Here is a 15,286-nt window from a genome sequence, read left to right as displayed (position 1 = left end):
GAGAAATGAAACTTTTTTACACAATACAAAGTTGATTAAAAGTATTCTCCAAGAAAATAGAAAGAAATAGAACAGTGATGCGACTTTTGATTGTGGGCAATCTTATACTTGCTTGAACAGGATTGTATATCCTATAGATTCCAATTTCAGGCGGCAAAGAAAGAAGGTCTCATAATCCAGCACGAATACGCAGGTCCTATTTGCTTCACATTGATCAGCACTCCCTTCCATAGGTTATGCCGAGAAGCCGAAAAAATGCAGATGTCGTTTCCACTGAAAGATGTTAGTTGCTTTTTCCTCACCAGCAAAAAATTACATCGAAATAATGAACCCCAGGTAGGAGCGATTAAAATGGTTGGTGCTTTTATAGCTGAAAACTACTAAGAGAATTAAAACTGCTTTGAATGTCCAAACAGAGCCATGTTACTATAAGGTTGTCGCAAAAAATATTTCAGAAACTAAGGGATTGACATAAGAAGTAAGCAGAATCCCCATTCGCTTCGCTCGATTCCAACGCTCAAGCAACTTCTCTATGACTGGAGCTGGGACAAGAGGAGCTCCCCGGACACCTTCATGACTTCGACCTCGGTTTTGAGCATGTCTGCATCCAAGAATTGCGGGAGGTTGCTGAACAGCCCATAGGTGTTCGATTGGTGTGGGTCTTCAGTTTTCGCAGGTGGAGGACGTAGGTATGGGCATTAATAAGTTAGTTACGACAGGGACATGCAGTATTTCATTCCATATCTGAACCATCAACAGGAGAGAAATACCTTCTTGAGCATCATAGGAATACCGAGTTTTCCTTCTGGGTTGGAGGTTAGGTTTCGAGACTAGCTCGAGCTTCACTCGATCTACTCACTATCTTCTCTTAACAGGATGTTCTTACAAGAAAAAATTTCTCTTTTGGAGTGAGGAGCACCATAGAAAAGTTGAGGCTTCTTTGGAAAGAGAGAGAGAAGAAAGGTATGTGTTCGTCCTTCTGGCATGCTTGAACGTCAACAGACCCTATCGTTTAACATCATCCAGCAAGTAGTGACAATTCCTGAACTCGGAGGAATACGTAGTACATATCTTGCAATAAATGACACTCTCGCTGCATATTTGTGACAGATTGGAGTGGGGCTCCATTCTCTTCAAACAAAACCTGTGGTATGGAAGGAAGTCATGGCATGGCATGGCAAAGGTGGTCTGATCTGGCTGATGGTTTCATACTAGCATGTAAGAAAAAAAACTGATGTATTACAACAAGTGGATGACAGTTCAAAGCGCGCAGTTCCCGCATCCGCATGTTAAAGGCAGCATACCACGAATGTGAGGTGGTGCGAATTTCAGGTGGAGTATCCGTATACGGGGTCGTGGATTATGGAGACGGTGGTAGTTCCGCTCATCTCTCCCTGCATCACTGCAAACAGCCACCTCCAGAATGCTGTTTTGTACTACGCCATCTAGTGCAACGCTACACCCCTTGCGCCGCCTCCGCCCTGCGATTCGTCAAAAAACAATTCGGACTTCCTATGATAGGCAGTAAGGGAGCTACGCGCGCAAGGGTGGCGCGCTGCAATAGAAGGCATCGTACAAAACAGCGTTCAGGGGGCGGCTGCTTGCAGTGATTCAGGGAGAGATGAGCGGAACCACCCCGGTCTCCATAATCTACGACCCTGTATACGGATACTCCACCTGAAATCCGTACCACCCAGATTCGTGGTATGCTGCCTTTAACGTACCAAGGAAATACGGAGTAATCAAAAACATTGAAGAAGACTTCCGTGACACCTTTATATGTGTATCATTACTACTTTTGCAATTGTTATCATTTATTCGTCTATTTACTTGTTTACTGTTTGCAATGTGGCAGTTACTATACAGTGTCAACAATAAGTTAAGACGACAGTAATGCCAATAACATTATTTCTACTACTTATGGTCCCGTTCCAGTGCCCGATAAATCCTGCTTCGCCCGCATGTTGTACTACTCTATCAAATCTGTTTGTTACGGATGATACAGGTACACATTTCTAAAAAAAAGTGTTGTTCAGTGTTTTTTTAAAGTGAAACGTGAAAAAATATAGGAAAATGAGAAGATGGAGACAAAATGCTGCACGAAAGCGATATCGAACAAAACTATTCCCTACGCTCCTTAGAATTCACATCCAAATGGTTCCAGCTCCGCTTCTGATTCATCCTTTCTAACTTATACATGAGAATGTTCGGACTTCGATTTCGAATTTCTTTAACCTAAATTAAAAATACATAAAATGAATATAAGAAGTAAGATGATAAAGATCCACAGTTAAGCATCACAGCTTGGATAATATAGAATATAGAATGCGCATCAAAATGGTACACAAAATGATGCTATTTGCGCAAGAACTCCTTGTAGCTACATCATAATGAGAAGGAATTGGACCAGAGACTTAATTCTTAAGAGTCAAAGTCCTTGAAAAAAGGCAGCAGAAGGAACCATTAATCTAGCGAAAAACGATTTTCTCAGCACTATGACTAAGAGAGATGCTAGTAGTACACTAGAAATGGGGTAGAAATACACACACTGTTAGACCTATACGCTTCCTAGGAGCAAAATAATCAAAATGATCACAAAGCTAACGCAAAAGAACTTCGAAAAGATCATTCAATTCTAGTCATGCACCATTGTACGAGAAAATGGAATACTATCAGAACAAGAGAAGAGGTCCGGGGAGCTCGGGGACAAGCCACTGCCCTCCTTCACGCACGCGACGCCCCACAAAACGTTCGGTGCCGATTCCACACACTTTACAAACATAAATAATTGAGGCTAAACTTATATCTCTCCTCTATTCCGGATCCATCGACAACCTCGAATGAGCAAAACGTTATGTAGTTTCCAGCACTCATAATCTAGGCACCAGTCTTTTTTTTTTGCGGAAAAAAAGCAAGTGGAGGAGAGGAAGCAGTTACCTGCGGAACAAAAATCCTTAAAAAATAATATGTGCAAGAGAAATTCCAAAATGTCTCCTTTTTCTGAGTGGCCACAATTTGAAAAGAAGTAAAAATTATGTACTGGATTAGTTAATTGAAAGCAAATTTCAGTCGACTACATTAGTGCGCCATTCATTCGCCGAAATGGCGAACTATTCCTCAACTACGATAACGAGAAATTGTTCTTCAGCTCAGCACAACGAGAGATGCTAACACACGAGGTAAGTAGTTCAAACATTTGTTCTGATGAAGCACTAATTTCTCAACTACTTCCTCTTTCTAGCTATATTATTTTTCAAAGCCAAGAATTTGGTTAATATTCTCATTCTATATCAAGAAGTCACCGACTTTGTGAGAAGAGATTTGAGAATTCTTGTTGTTGGGAGAAGGATACTTATGTTATGATGTGAGAACCGAAATACTACTTTTGACCACTCTTCTGCGCCAAGTCTGATTGCAAAAAGTGTTTTTGTCCTGAAAGCATATTTTCACGAAAATAAACGACGGATCAAACAAAAGCAGTGTTATTGTTGTGAGGGATATTCTCATCAAAACGAAAATACTAAGTAAAAACAGTAGCAGAGTAAAAAATGTTGTTTTCGAGTTTTTTTCTGCGGCAAGGACCAGCTCAAGCAAATCAAGGTGTTACTGCTGTAAAGGATGTTTCCATAAAAAAAAGTTATTAAAGGAACAAGAAGAATTTCAATACTCTATGGTTTTGCTCACCCTTATTTTTGCAAGTATTTGCAAAAGGTCAGTCATAAACGAACTTTTAGATTCTTACACAAATCGACATTAGTCGCGAATTGGAGGGAATGAATCGCCGGGAACAAAAAGACGATGATGAATCGCAAAAGTCTGTTATCAGCGACGAGCCATTGCGGAGGAAGGGTTTACAGTATCTCAGAATGGAGAAGACCTATGAAGATTCGTTTGTTCTGCATGAACCTAGCAAGGTATGTTATAGTCGGGTAAAAACAACATGAATCACGACTGCATTTGCGTTCGCGCTCGAAACGGCACGGTAGAGGCAGCAGTTGGAACCGAGGTCGGACCGTCGCAAACTGCAGCGATGGGTGGTGCCAGCAAGGGTCTCACCGCAGTCCTAGCCGCTACGCTTCATCGATGCGCCTCGAGAAATTCTACTTACGCAATTGCCTATGTGCTTCATGTTGTTTTGACCCCACTGTAGTATGACATAGACACATGATGCAACAAAAAAAAACTACGTTTGACATCAAAACCTAAAGAAAAGGGACTCACATGGATTACTAGTCCAACATTCAGTCACGAAACGGCAGAGAAACTGACGATATTAGGACCTCTCCACGAATACATAGTAGTAAGGATAGAGTTCCCGACTATGACCATGATCACGCTCAATCCTTCTTAGCAACGCAGAGAAAGAAGTGTGAAACTGGCGTGTAAATTTCCATCTTCTTTGGATCTCATTACTGAAACTTGTCGATTATCATTGTAAAGCAAGAGCAAAGGTCGTTAACACTCTCGATTAGTATTACTAATTATTTTAAGGTTAAAGTTTCTGGCGTTAATCAATCCGGTTGGGATACGTTCACTTCAATTCAGAATCGTTTGTGGTTTACGAACGTGTAACTGGCCCATACAATGACTTGCGGTGGCTAACCGTCAAGTCTTTTTATCTCCCGCAAGTCAGGTACCATTTATCGACTCCCTGGTGCATTTATTAGGAGCGGCTATCTGCGCTTTATTAGTGGGTATTTGCGGATTACTCTCCCACGCGGGGGTCCGCTAACATCGCGGCAACGCGGCCTCTTAGCTAAGCACGACTTGGGCTCCTTTGGTTTTCGGTTTCGCACGTAATATCCTCGAGGACAATCACTTGCGGATAAAAGATTCGAGAGAATATGTAACAAATACTCTGGCTTTCCATGCTCTGACGAAAAAAAAACTACGCCGAAACGTTTGCGGTCTTGGCTCTCGTTTCGCATTGGCCTTCATCGGCAAGTTGCGGAACAGCTTTTGTGCCCCGTCTCTCCAACGGCGCAGGTTGGGCGACGTCCCCATCCACTGCTGCAATAAACAGCAGAAGCTGTCCGACTTGCGCAATCGTTGTCTCATTGCTGGCTACCATCGTCCTACTGTAACAAGTTGTATCGTTGGGGAGGCGGGATCACGCAAGTTCGCACATCCTTTTTCTGAACTAATAGGGGAAAATGAGCATGACCACGCTAATATTCGTAATCTGCATCCCTAACCCTATTTAATCATCCTGAGATCCCAACGTCGTCAATTTTATTGCCTTTGAACTTGAAGTATCTGGACTTTTTCGAGATTTTGACGAGAAACAGCTTTACAACCCAATAAAAATTATTTCCTAAGAACTGCAGCTTGGACGCTGTTCATTTTATTCCAGGAAGAGCCGTACTTTCGCAAAATGAAAGAAAACTCCTTTGTAACCTATGTAGAACTCATGCAGGAGATTGAGAGAGACCCCAGAAAAAAGTTGAGTGACCTATGGAGCAGGTGAGCGGTAGATTTACCCCACAAACAGGATCACAGACAAAAGTGGTGTTTCAGATTCTTTCGATTCCAACCGTTGGGCGTGATCCGTGAATATTTTGGTGAGCAAATTGGGTTCTATTTCGCTTGGCAAGGCACTTTTCTTACCATGTTGTGGCCAGCTACACTCCTAGGGCTTGCAGTATTTGTCTATGGATTTGTGAAAAGGTGAGACACGAGCGCAAGATTTCTCAGATCACTACCCATTTTTCAAATAATCGATTTCAGCGTTCGAACAAATCCCGCCACTTTTGGAAACTGCACGGTGATCAACTATGTTGGTCAAACTGAAATTGTTCCTTGTGGTTTGCGGAATAAGTTAGTTTCCGTTTTATTTGATTTTTTTTGAAGTGTTTTTTTAACAATTCTAATTGCTCATAGGATTTAATAACTTATAGAATATAAAATAAATAGAATATAAAATAACTTTTCATTTGGTTTATTTGAAGCGCAGTCATCTCTTCAATCTAATATATTCTTCTTCATTTTCTGCGACCCTCTCACATCTTTCTGATGAACCTTGAACGTCCCTCTTCCAAAACTCATCTAATCATGAAAATTACCTGATGAACCATGAGAGTACTCCTTCGGTGCCAATTTAAGAACTAATCTACTCGTGGGATGAGCTAATATAAATAACTTGATGACTTATAAACCAAATCCTCACTGCTCTGGAAAAAACCTGTGACAATCTTTCCAATCGAAAATGATCAACATTTCTCACCTAACGGCTTCATTGAAAAAAGTAAAAGGTCAAGGTCACTTTTCTCCACTACATAACCTTACTACAAACTTGTCTTCGATTTGTTTCAGTACTAAGCCCTATTTTTTTAAAATCATTTGGTAATTACATCAGAACTGCACCTTCTTCAGCGGAAAGCTCCTTCATCTTTAGAGTGATCCCTAACTGAAGAATATTTGTGACCGCCACTGATTTGAATGACACTCAATTTGACAAATAAACTCACAACAGTGACTCATAAAATATTTGTTATTATGAAAATGTGAAGGGGAAATAGAATATCATTCTATGATATTTTTATATCCATGATTCTATTAGTTCTCGTTAGAGCGATTAAAGGCAGACAACAGTGAGAACATAGTCTGCGCAGCTAAAATAAGGCTATGGTAATTAGAACGAGGTATTTATTTGAAATAATAAAAAGATGTTTACATTTCTGGTGGGAAATAACAAGGTAGTGCGACCTGCTTTTGGTTTCCATAAGAATCTTACAAACATCTTGTAAACAGCATCTGACAACATCCCTAAGCATTTTCAGCTATGGCCCACGAATGTCTAGAAAAATTTTAGCCATTGTGTAGTCGGGTCAAAACGACATGAAACACAGTGCACTAGCGCAAGCCGCTGCGCGCCAAGCGTTGGAGTGTTGGGGTTAGGTTCGAGGGGGACCCTTACTAGCACCATCCATCGCTGTAGTTCTCAATGGTCCCATGTCGATTCCAACCGCCACCTCTTCCACGCCTCTTCGATCGTAGCCGCTTACGCAACGGCACCGTGCTTCATGTCGTTTTGACCCGACTATACGCAGAAACCGTGGGAAATATTAACTTTGAGCATTTTAAGCCGTTTTTTTAAAGTAAAAATCATTGTTGAGCAAGGAGGTTAACTCGACTCGGATTGTTAAAGGTTGATGTAATGTCTTGACCAATTTTTCAATTAAAAAATGCCAATTACATATGTAAAAATAAGGTCTGCTACAATTCTATTTTGAAAATTGAAATAGGTGGACACTACAAACGACCTATCATTAGTAAGAATGTTAATTTAATAATTGGAAAATTGAAAAATGTTCTAGAAACGAAACGTTAGAACATCAAAACTTGTTCATCGATGTTTTAGAGTGTGACCAAGCGGGAGAAGTGGAAAATCATTTGCCAAAAACGCTACTATTTCAGGATGGCACAGCTTTTCACGACAGTCTCCTCATGGTTCATGAAATCATTCGACAACGAACTTAATGCCTTTTTCGCTGCCTTCGTGTCAGTGTGGGGTAAGCGATGTGTTTTTTCGTGTAAATGCATTTAAAATTGATTGCGTTCGGCATGAAAATTGCCAAGAGATCAAAGCAAATTTACTCTTATACGCACCTTTTCGACTTCATGATGGTTTCGCAAATCCGAAAAAAAATTGGAAACGAATGCACCTTACAAAATTCTTTAAATAAAAGAAGCGAAAACTGCGAATTTCCGGTTTTTACTGCCATTTCACTGAAAGAATTTTTAGGAACGATGTTCTATCAAATATGGCGACGAAACAACTCAGTACTTGCCTATGAATGGGATTGCGAAGATTTTAACGAGGTGGAACCGGATCGCCCTGATTATCATGGAACAGCCACCAGGCAGGTACTGTAGAATGAAACAGATGACCTAACTACTTAGATCTCTTTATACGTGAAAGCATCTGAATTGGAAAAAACCAAAAAAAATTCCAAAAAAAATGCTAATCATTTTAGACAGTGAACGACATGCCTGGCAGAGTAACCTTAGAGGAAACTCCATGTATCGTTCAAAGCTAAAGGGACTATTACGATCCAAATGTTGGATCAGTCGAATTACTGATCATTTTAGGGTAGCTTTGCACACAAATAAATCCGTGAACAAAATCCTAATTCCCCCGTCAAATTTCAAGTTCCAAAAATCCAACAAACTAAAAGGTTGCGATAATGTCCTAAGTCTGTCTGTCGATAAGGTTCTTGTCCCTCACGGCAGACGTTCAGAACAGCAAAATGCGTTTTGCCGAAGCATTGACAAAATCGGAAAGCAGAGAGGAAATTAGCACATTCTTTCCCTGCCAGTGCTCATTTGTTTCTTCATTCTGAAATGATGTCATACCTTGACTTAATTCGCTTCTTCCAGGACCCAGTAACTGGAGAAACAGAGTACTTCAGTCCTCAAATCGTACGCGTTTTCAAATACACAATTTCCTGCATTATCGTAATTCTGAGCATGTGCTTGGTGATAGTCAGCGTTTTCCTAGTAACCTTATACAAGTTATGGGTGATATCGAACCAGGAATGCAACAAAGAGGTAACGTTGTACGTATCCTTGGAAGAAAATCCATATAATATATGAGTCGTTTCAGTACACATTCGCCTGCTCTCTCCTGGCTGCCTACGTGCCTTCAGTTATGAATACCGTATCTACAATGATTCTTGGTAGCGTGTACGGATGGATGGTAGTGAGGCTGACGGATTGGGGTAAGAGGATTTAAATTGTGCATACTTTGAGATTCGGCTGCCAATCAAGAACGGTTCGACATTTTAATGTTTGAATTGATCACCTTGATCACTTTAACTCTCGTTATTCGTCCATTCGCTGAAGCGGGCGCCAGTAATACTCTCATTTGATCCGATTGCGTGCGAGAGATGCCCAGTGGTTTCTCCACGACACGAAGAGCATCATATCATTTTTTCAAGGACGTCGTCAAGAAGTCCGACTATTTGGGACTATTGGGTCGGGGGTCTTCCTGCAGTGCGCTTGACACCGCACGGGACCCAGTCACTCACAGCTCTGGTCCAACGGTTTCTTTGGCAGACGCAGAAGCGTCTCTGATCTTCGATCGCTGACGTAGGACAGAATTTCCCGTCCCTGACTTGCGTGGAGCGGGATACACCTAGTATCACTCTTTCGACTGAGCGTTCAGCGACGCTCACCGCATTTTCTTCCTAATTGCGAAGTGCGCAGCTTTCTGAAGCGCATATTGAAGCAGGAAGTACGGTGGTGCTAAAGGTACCACGAAGACACAGTCATTTATGAATGATCCCATCTAAAAAGAATTTTTGCCAGTGATCGTACGAGGTAACGATGCTAGAACAATTATGTAAGGCGGTAGTAAAAAAATGCAAGTGTGCAACCTCTCTGCTGCTTTCTGTGAACATTCAATGTATCAAAGGAACTTTACTGAAATCATGATGCGGTGGTGGCAAGCAACCTCATCTCTGCACACTACACTGAGTGATTCGTTATCCATGTACCTTAATAATGAATCGTTAACAACTTTTTAGCTATGAAGAAAAGTATCAGTTCGAAAGAGGCTGGTAGCAGCATTGCAAATCTCCTGAAACTGTAAAACAACCGTTTTTTGTTCTATTCTCACAGCAATGCGGATTAAATTAGAATGCACACAGTGCTAGACAAAACTACACCACAAACAAAACTTCTCAATCTACTTTCTTCATCAGACGATCCATTTTAGGAGTGTTTAGCAATGTGAATAATGTGTTTACCTAGCATGAAGCTAGCAAAATCTGTACTCGTTCACATTATTCTGCAGAAATAGTACAATTTCAGAAAATCATCGTACAAACTCCGAGTATCACAACGCTCTCGTCGTCAAAATGTTCGCGCTCCAAATGGTCAACAACTACACATCACTTTTCTATATAGCGTTTATTCGACCAGAGAACAATGTAACTCATATTTCAATTCTAAAAACATCTTCAACGCTTGTATAATTTTCAGGGTTTCCAAGAAAAAGGTTTGTTCGGTTTGGGTGAGAAATTCAGAGATGTTTGTTTGCCTGGCACGTGCGGTTCACTCTTAGCTGTCCAACTAATTACTCATATGATAATTAAACCGCTCCCCAAATTTACTGGCGATATCATAGTACCGTAAGTTGCTGCACAATCCAAACAATGAGGGTCAGAAATCTGAGAGTTCATAGTTAAGATATGTGGTACGGATCCTTCGCCTAAAAAAATGGTACAGCCGGGATCATCAAACTATGCAAGGAATGCTGAACGAGAACGATGAGACGAACGTGTTGGTGAGAGAGTGGATGAAACCAACAGCTGGCGAATTCACGCAAAGCGAATTCAACGAGAAGATCATATTGTTCGGGACCACTATGGTACGTAGCACATAAAAGCACACGATGCAGTGAGTGATTCATTATGCATGTACGTTGGTGATGAATTGTCAACAACTTTTTAATTAGAAAGAAATAATATTAACTCGATAAGATCACGTGAAGTTTTCTTTTAATTGCTGTAGTGTTTCTTTTTTTTCGAAAGGAATTACTCTGAAAGAGAAAAGAAGTTCTTTGTATTTCAGATGTTCGCAGCTCTCTTTCCTTTAGCACCGCTGATTGCTTTAATCATCGGACTCATAGATCTGCGGGTAGATGCTCTACGTCTTCTGTGGCTCAACAGAAGACCGATTCCAGTAATGACATCAGGTCAGCTGTTCTACAGACCTCGGTTGAAATTCGATGATTTCTCGCCAGTCGTTTACTAAATGTAATGGTTTGCTCCAGCAACGAGTCCAAACTGTGGGTAGCAGCAGTTAGAAGAGACGGTAGCTAGTTTCACTGCGCAGCGGCCATATTGTGAGACACGACTATGCCCATCACTTCTGTGGTAATGTGAACATCGCGATTCATACGTGAACCACCCTAACTGCTGTAAATCGTCAGTGACTGTGAGCTTGGGGCTGAGAAGAGTCTGTTCCACGAAAAGAAACTGTATGTATTGGATCAAATAGGTAGCACAGACACCCGTGTTAAGATCAATGACTATCAACGTAGAAGGTGTAATTCTAATTTGTTAGAGGATGCACTTAACGGGGGTAAAGTGCACTTGGACGCAGTCACTCGCGCTCATATTTCTGGAAATAACTAAATCAATCGCAGGCCTAAGACCTAAGCATTAGTTTTAGAGGATCTATGACAGGTAAGGTAATTCTACTAAGAGAAAAAACGAAGATAGATCCTCCAGAAAAAAAAGAGTGCAGTTGAGTGCCTCCCCTCCCCCCTCCCCCCACACAACATTTTCGCCTACTTACCTTTGAAACTATGGTAGAATGTTATGCGCTATTATTACTATTATGTTATCAGCCAGATTACTTATCTCCATTCATTTATCTTATCCAAATACTTCAATAATCCCAGCACAATAGGTCGCGGTACTACTTTGTTGTAGTCGGGTCACAACGACATGAAGCTCGGCACAGTTACGTATGCGGGCTGCACTCGGAGCGGTGTGGCGAGGACAGCGATTGGGATCGAGGAGACCATGGCGAACTGCAGAGATGAGTGATGTTAACAAGAGTCTCCCTACGATCATGACTGCTACGCACCATCGTACCGCTTCAAGCGCAGCCGCTTACGCAACTCCATCGAGCTTCAGGTCGTTATTTATGACCCTACTATACATGATATGATATGATTGCGCCTCCTTCAAATTCCAGTTTACCACTTCAATAAAAAGCACCCAAGCAGAACTTTTTAGTTCAGAAAGCTTTCAGGAATTGGAATATGGCTGCCCATTCTCTTTTTCCTGCAGTACGCGGCTGTGATGACAAATGCCTTTATTAGTCAGTTCTTATTACTTGTCCTATCCTCATTTTTAATATATAATTCTGATTGATATATGTATTGGTGACTAGTTCTAGACCTTATAATCAGATTTTACAGAGTAGTGCTATAGAAGTAGTACAACGAGACTGACACTGTCATATACGCTCACTCGAAGTAAAAACAGTACATACATAATCATTTACTTTAGTTGCATTTACCTCTGACTTCTGCTCGAATTTCTTCAGTGACGTCATGTACTGCGATATCAAGAATCGATTCCTCATAGTTATAGTGTTTCAGGTAAAAGAATTCAGAGTTTGTATCTGTAATAGCGTAGAATATAGGAATATTTGAAGGGTTTGAATAAGAGAACTATTACTTCCTCTTTTAGAACATGGTATTTGTCCTGAAGTATGTATTTCAAAGCATTATACCCACAGTCCCAGCCTCCATACGAGTAGCGCAAAGAAGGGTAGGTTTAATACTGACGAAAGTTACTGGAAACAACATTACTAATTACGAAGACTCCATTTTCAGAAGCGATATGTTGTGAACTACGTTATCGAAAAAGGAGACGTACCGTATAGGGTCAGAAATAGGTTAGCTAAACGACTGAATATTTTTAAATGAATCTTAGAGGTTCTGTAAAATCACCGAATGCAATGTCTATTCAAGGAAAAGAACACGAAACGCGAAGCTTGCCTGGATAATGTCACGCGCCAGAGGAGGACTCGCTCCAAGACTAATACCGAAGGTCGGCGTCGAAACCACTGACGATGCTTCTCCATCATCTTAGCCTGAATATTGAGCTCTTCAGTGCCCTAGCTACTGAATTGCTCAGTATATGCTATTACCATTTGTGCATTTAGCGTTCGGGAGCAATTTATACTAGTCATATTGTGATGTATGCGTATGGAGAGGACTTTGTTCAAATGTGGGCTTACGTATTACACTAATGGGCAAGACTTAAAGACGATATAAGTGAATTAGCATAACATTGCATTAACAGCTCGGTGGAAATGAATGAAAGTGTGGAATTATGTTGCTGGAGGTCTTGCAATCGTGTACAGAAGCTGGACATCACATGTCGTGAGGTCAGCGTGACTAAAGCGCGAGCAACTACAGACTGCGGTGCCCTACCTCAGAACAGCTTTCTAACCTCATACCAAGCATGGGAGCACATTGCAGAGCATGTTTTTCCAATCGTGGTGATCGTACACCCATATTAACAATAATCTCCGCCCTTTTGTAATATCCAGGAGACAATCAAAAATCGCGGTAATTTTAGTGTAATTATTATCTTTGAATAAAGCTGTCATTTCTGTCCGTCTCATTGCCATTTTCAGTTACCTGCTGTACCATACTATACCAGTTCCTTCAATGTGTGATCAAAGTTTCATCGAGCTACGTATGTTACTTGGTAGTGACACATCATGCAAACGCTACTATCGTTCTTATGTTTTCCACATCAGTGTAGCTACCCCATAGAATGTATTGGAAGGTGGTTCAGTCGTAGACTTCCTTGTTAGCAGTGTTTTTCAGAATATTGACGAGGTAAGCACAAAGCTAAAGAGTGGATTACGTCCCGATCTAGCACACTTTATCAATTGTTCTATCAGAAGTGTTTTTGCATCATGCAGAACACTTATCCTTTAGCCGGGGTTTTTTTTTTGTTGACTTACCGCAGGCTACACGGTTTCACAAAGTTGGTTCTTGTTTTAAAAGCAGGAAACTAGTGGCAGTCGTGATTAAAGGCATCACCCCACGAATTCGGCGTGGTGTGTATTTTTGTTGGAGTATACCTGTATCGGGTCGTAGATTATGTATACAGGGGTGGTTCCGCTCATCTTTCCCTGCATCAGTGTAAACAGACGGCTTCGGAATGTGGTTACTTACGACGTCTTCTATTGTAACGCTCCGACCTTGCGTCCCGCGCCCGCCTGCGATTCGTCGGATGAAATGAAATGCCTGTCGAGGGAATCCGAATGGATTTTCGACAAATCGCAGGCGGACGCAGGGAGCGATGGTGACGCGTCGCAAGGGCGTCGTAAGGAGCCGCATTCCGAAGCCGTCTGTTTACAATGATGCAGGGAGAGATGAGCCGAATCACCTCTGTATTCATAATCTACGACCCGATATAGATATACTCCAAAGAAAATCCATACCACGCCAGATTCCTGGAGTGATGCCTTTAAATCCTTCTTTTGAAGGCAACGTTGGGGAAAATACTTGAGCTTGTGGCCTCTCCTCTAGTGGGTAGGAACCGCCTTTGTTTGGCACTTTCATCACTATGTGACTAGAAAAACCGCTTTGCGATATTAAAGATGCAGTCAGGAGCGTATCAACTCAAACGCTGAAGGCAACACTACGAAATAGAGTGTTCTGAAACCTTTGCGCGAATAGATAGGGTTAAAGGTTTAGTTGAAGAATATTTGTGCGACAACCCTAAATTTCCCAAAGTTATATTGAAAAACGACTTAAAAAACTTCATTGTCGCACCGGACTAAGTGCTAGGACTAAGAAATGTGTCTGCGAAAGCAAACATACGTACCGCATCCGTCAGCGAGCGGGAAAGAAGGCGTCAACAGCTCATGGTTCATACACTCGCTCGCGGACGCACAGCGTATTCCTCTCGCAGACATGATAAGCAAGGTGTTTGTGGCGTGCCTCTTTGGTTTTTCACGGCTTTTTTTTTGACGATCAGGGGAAATTCAGTTTTATCGAACTCATACGCGTGAACTACACCCCTAATCCTACCTGTTCGTGGAAACACCCTTAACACCCTTAATTTCGTGGGACTCTGCTTTATAGCTGTAGTTTAAAGACACCGGACCCTTGTGCATGGTTGTTTTATGAACTGCTTGAAGTAGATGATCCCCTACAAAAATCATCTTCAACAAAGATATCTTTGTTTCTTAGAGAAATCTTTCCTCAGACGTGTCAGCCAATCACTTTTCCTCTTGAATATTTCAAGATCCCTGTAGCACAGTGATGAAAACCTACACTCAATCCTTATTGGGAATGTATTGTTTGTATAATCATTAGAACAATAAAAAAAAAATCATTACCTTCCCTTTCCAGCAGTAGCTGAAGAGCCAGGGTCAACGTAACGTGAGACGTATATTTATTTGTTCTTATTTCTTTTAGACAAAAATTGAACTAAAATACCGTACCACCATAGTCACCGGCTACAGTAATGAACATAAGTAAAAGACACGTGGAAACAACGCACAACGCTAATTTGAACCTGTGAATGGAAAGAATCATACCGCGAAAACAATAATATTAGATAACAACACAGTAAAATAGTTACCAGGATTAAAAACAAATTGTGCACAAAGGACGATCCCTTGGTGGATCAAAAATGAAAAGTTTCTAGGTTCGAACCACCGCATTCGTAAACGTCCCAAAATTAACTCGGAGCAAAATGTGTACTAAAACGACGACTGGGTGTGAAGACACGAATAG

The 15,286-nt window shown here is 41.3% G+C and overlaps 2 protein-coding genes across 3 annotated transcripts in view; one reads left to right on the top strand and one right to left on the bottom strand.

Annotated features, from left to right (window-relative positions):
* The window catches only part of RB195_009618 (uncharacterized protein), a gene marked incomplete at both ends in the record, with an annotated part of 28,244 nt that extends 15,630 nt beyond the window's left edge, over positions 1-12,614 (top strand). Inside the window, 17 exons of one of the 2 annotated variants that reach the window (XM_064190245.1) lie at positions 3,070-3,179; positions 3,735-3,914; positions 5,354-5,463; positions 5,518-5,667; positions 5,728-5,817; positions 7,417-7,511; positions 7,745-7,866; positions 8,380-8,550; positions 8,606-8,720; positions 9,814-9,932; positions 9,985-10,133; positions 10,192-10,372; positions 10,576-10,699; positions 12,027-12,118; positions 12,210-12,290; positions 12,356-12,417; positions 12,494-12,614. In XM_064190245.1, the coding sequence (XP_064047828.1) occupies positions 3,070-3,179; positions 3,735-3,914; positions 5,354-5,463; positions 5,518-5,667; positions 5,728-5,817; positions 7,417-7,511; positions 7,745-7,866; positions 8,380-8,550; positions 8,606-8,720; positions 9,814-9,932; positions 9,985-10,133; positions 10,192-10,372; positions 10,576-10,699; positions 12,027-12,118; positions 12,210-12,290; positions 12,356-12,417; positions 12,494-12,614 (2,072 nt within the window). Of the gene's footprint in view, positions 1-3,069; positions 3,180-3,734; positions 3,915-5,353; positions 5,464-5,517; positions 5,668-5,727; positions 5,818-7,416; positions 7,512-7,744; positions 7,867-8,379; positions 8,551-8,605; positions 8,721-9,813; positions 9,933-9,984; positions 10,134-10,191; positions 10,373-10,575; positions 10,759-12,026; positions 12,119-12,209; positions 12,291-12,355; positions 12,418-12,493 lie in introns of those variants that run through there. The other variant, XM_064190246.1, reaches the window with a different exon arrangement.
* RB195_009617 (uncharacterized protein) lies at positions 12,023-13,042 on the bottom strand (the record flags this gene model as incomplete). The annotated part of the gene is made up of 5 exons (XM_064190244.1): positions 12,023-12,141; positions 12,198-12,224; positions 12,253-12,315; positions 12,399-12,430; positions 12,978-13,042. The coding sequence occupies 5 exons, from the start codon at positions 13,040-13,042 to the stop codon at positions 12,023-12,025; spliced, it is 306 nt and encodes a 101-aa protein (XP_064047827.1).
* Positions 13,043-15,286: the final 2,244 nt, after the last annotated feature.

Source organism: Necator americanus, chromosome III (genome assembly GCF_031761385.1).
Source record: "Necator americanus strain Aroian chromosome III, whole genome shotgun sequence".
In the NCBI taxonomy this organism is placed as follows: domain Eukaryota; kingdom Metazoa; phylum Nematoda; class Chromadorea; order Rhabditida; family Ancylostomatidae; genus Necator; species Necator americanus.
This window is presented reverse-complemented; position numbering and strand designations above follow the sequence as displayed.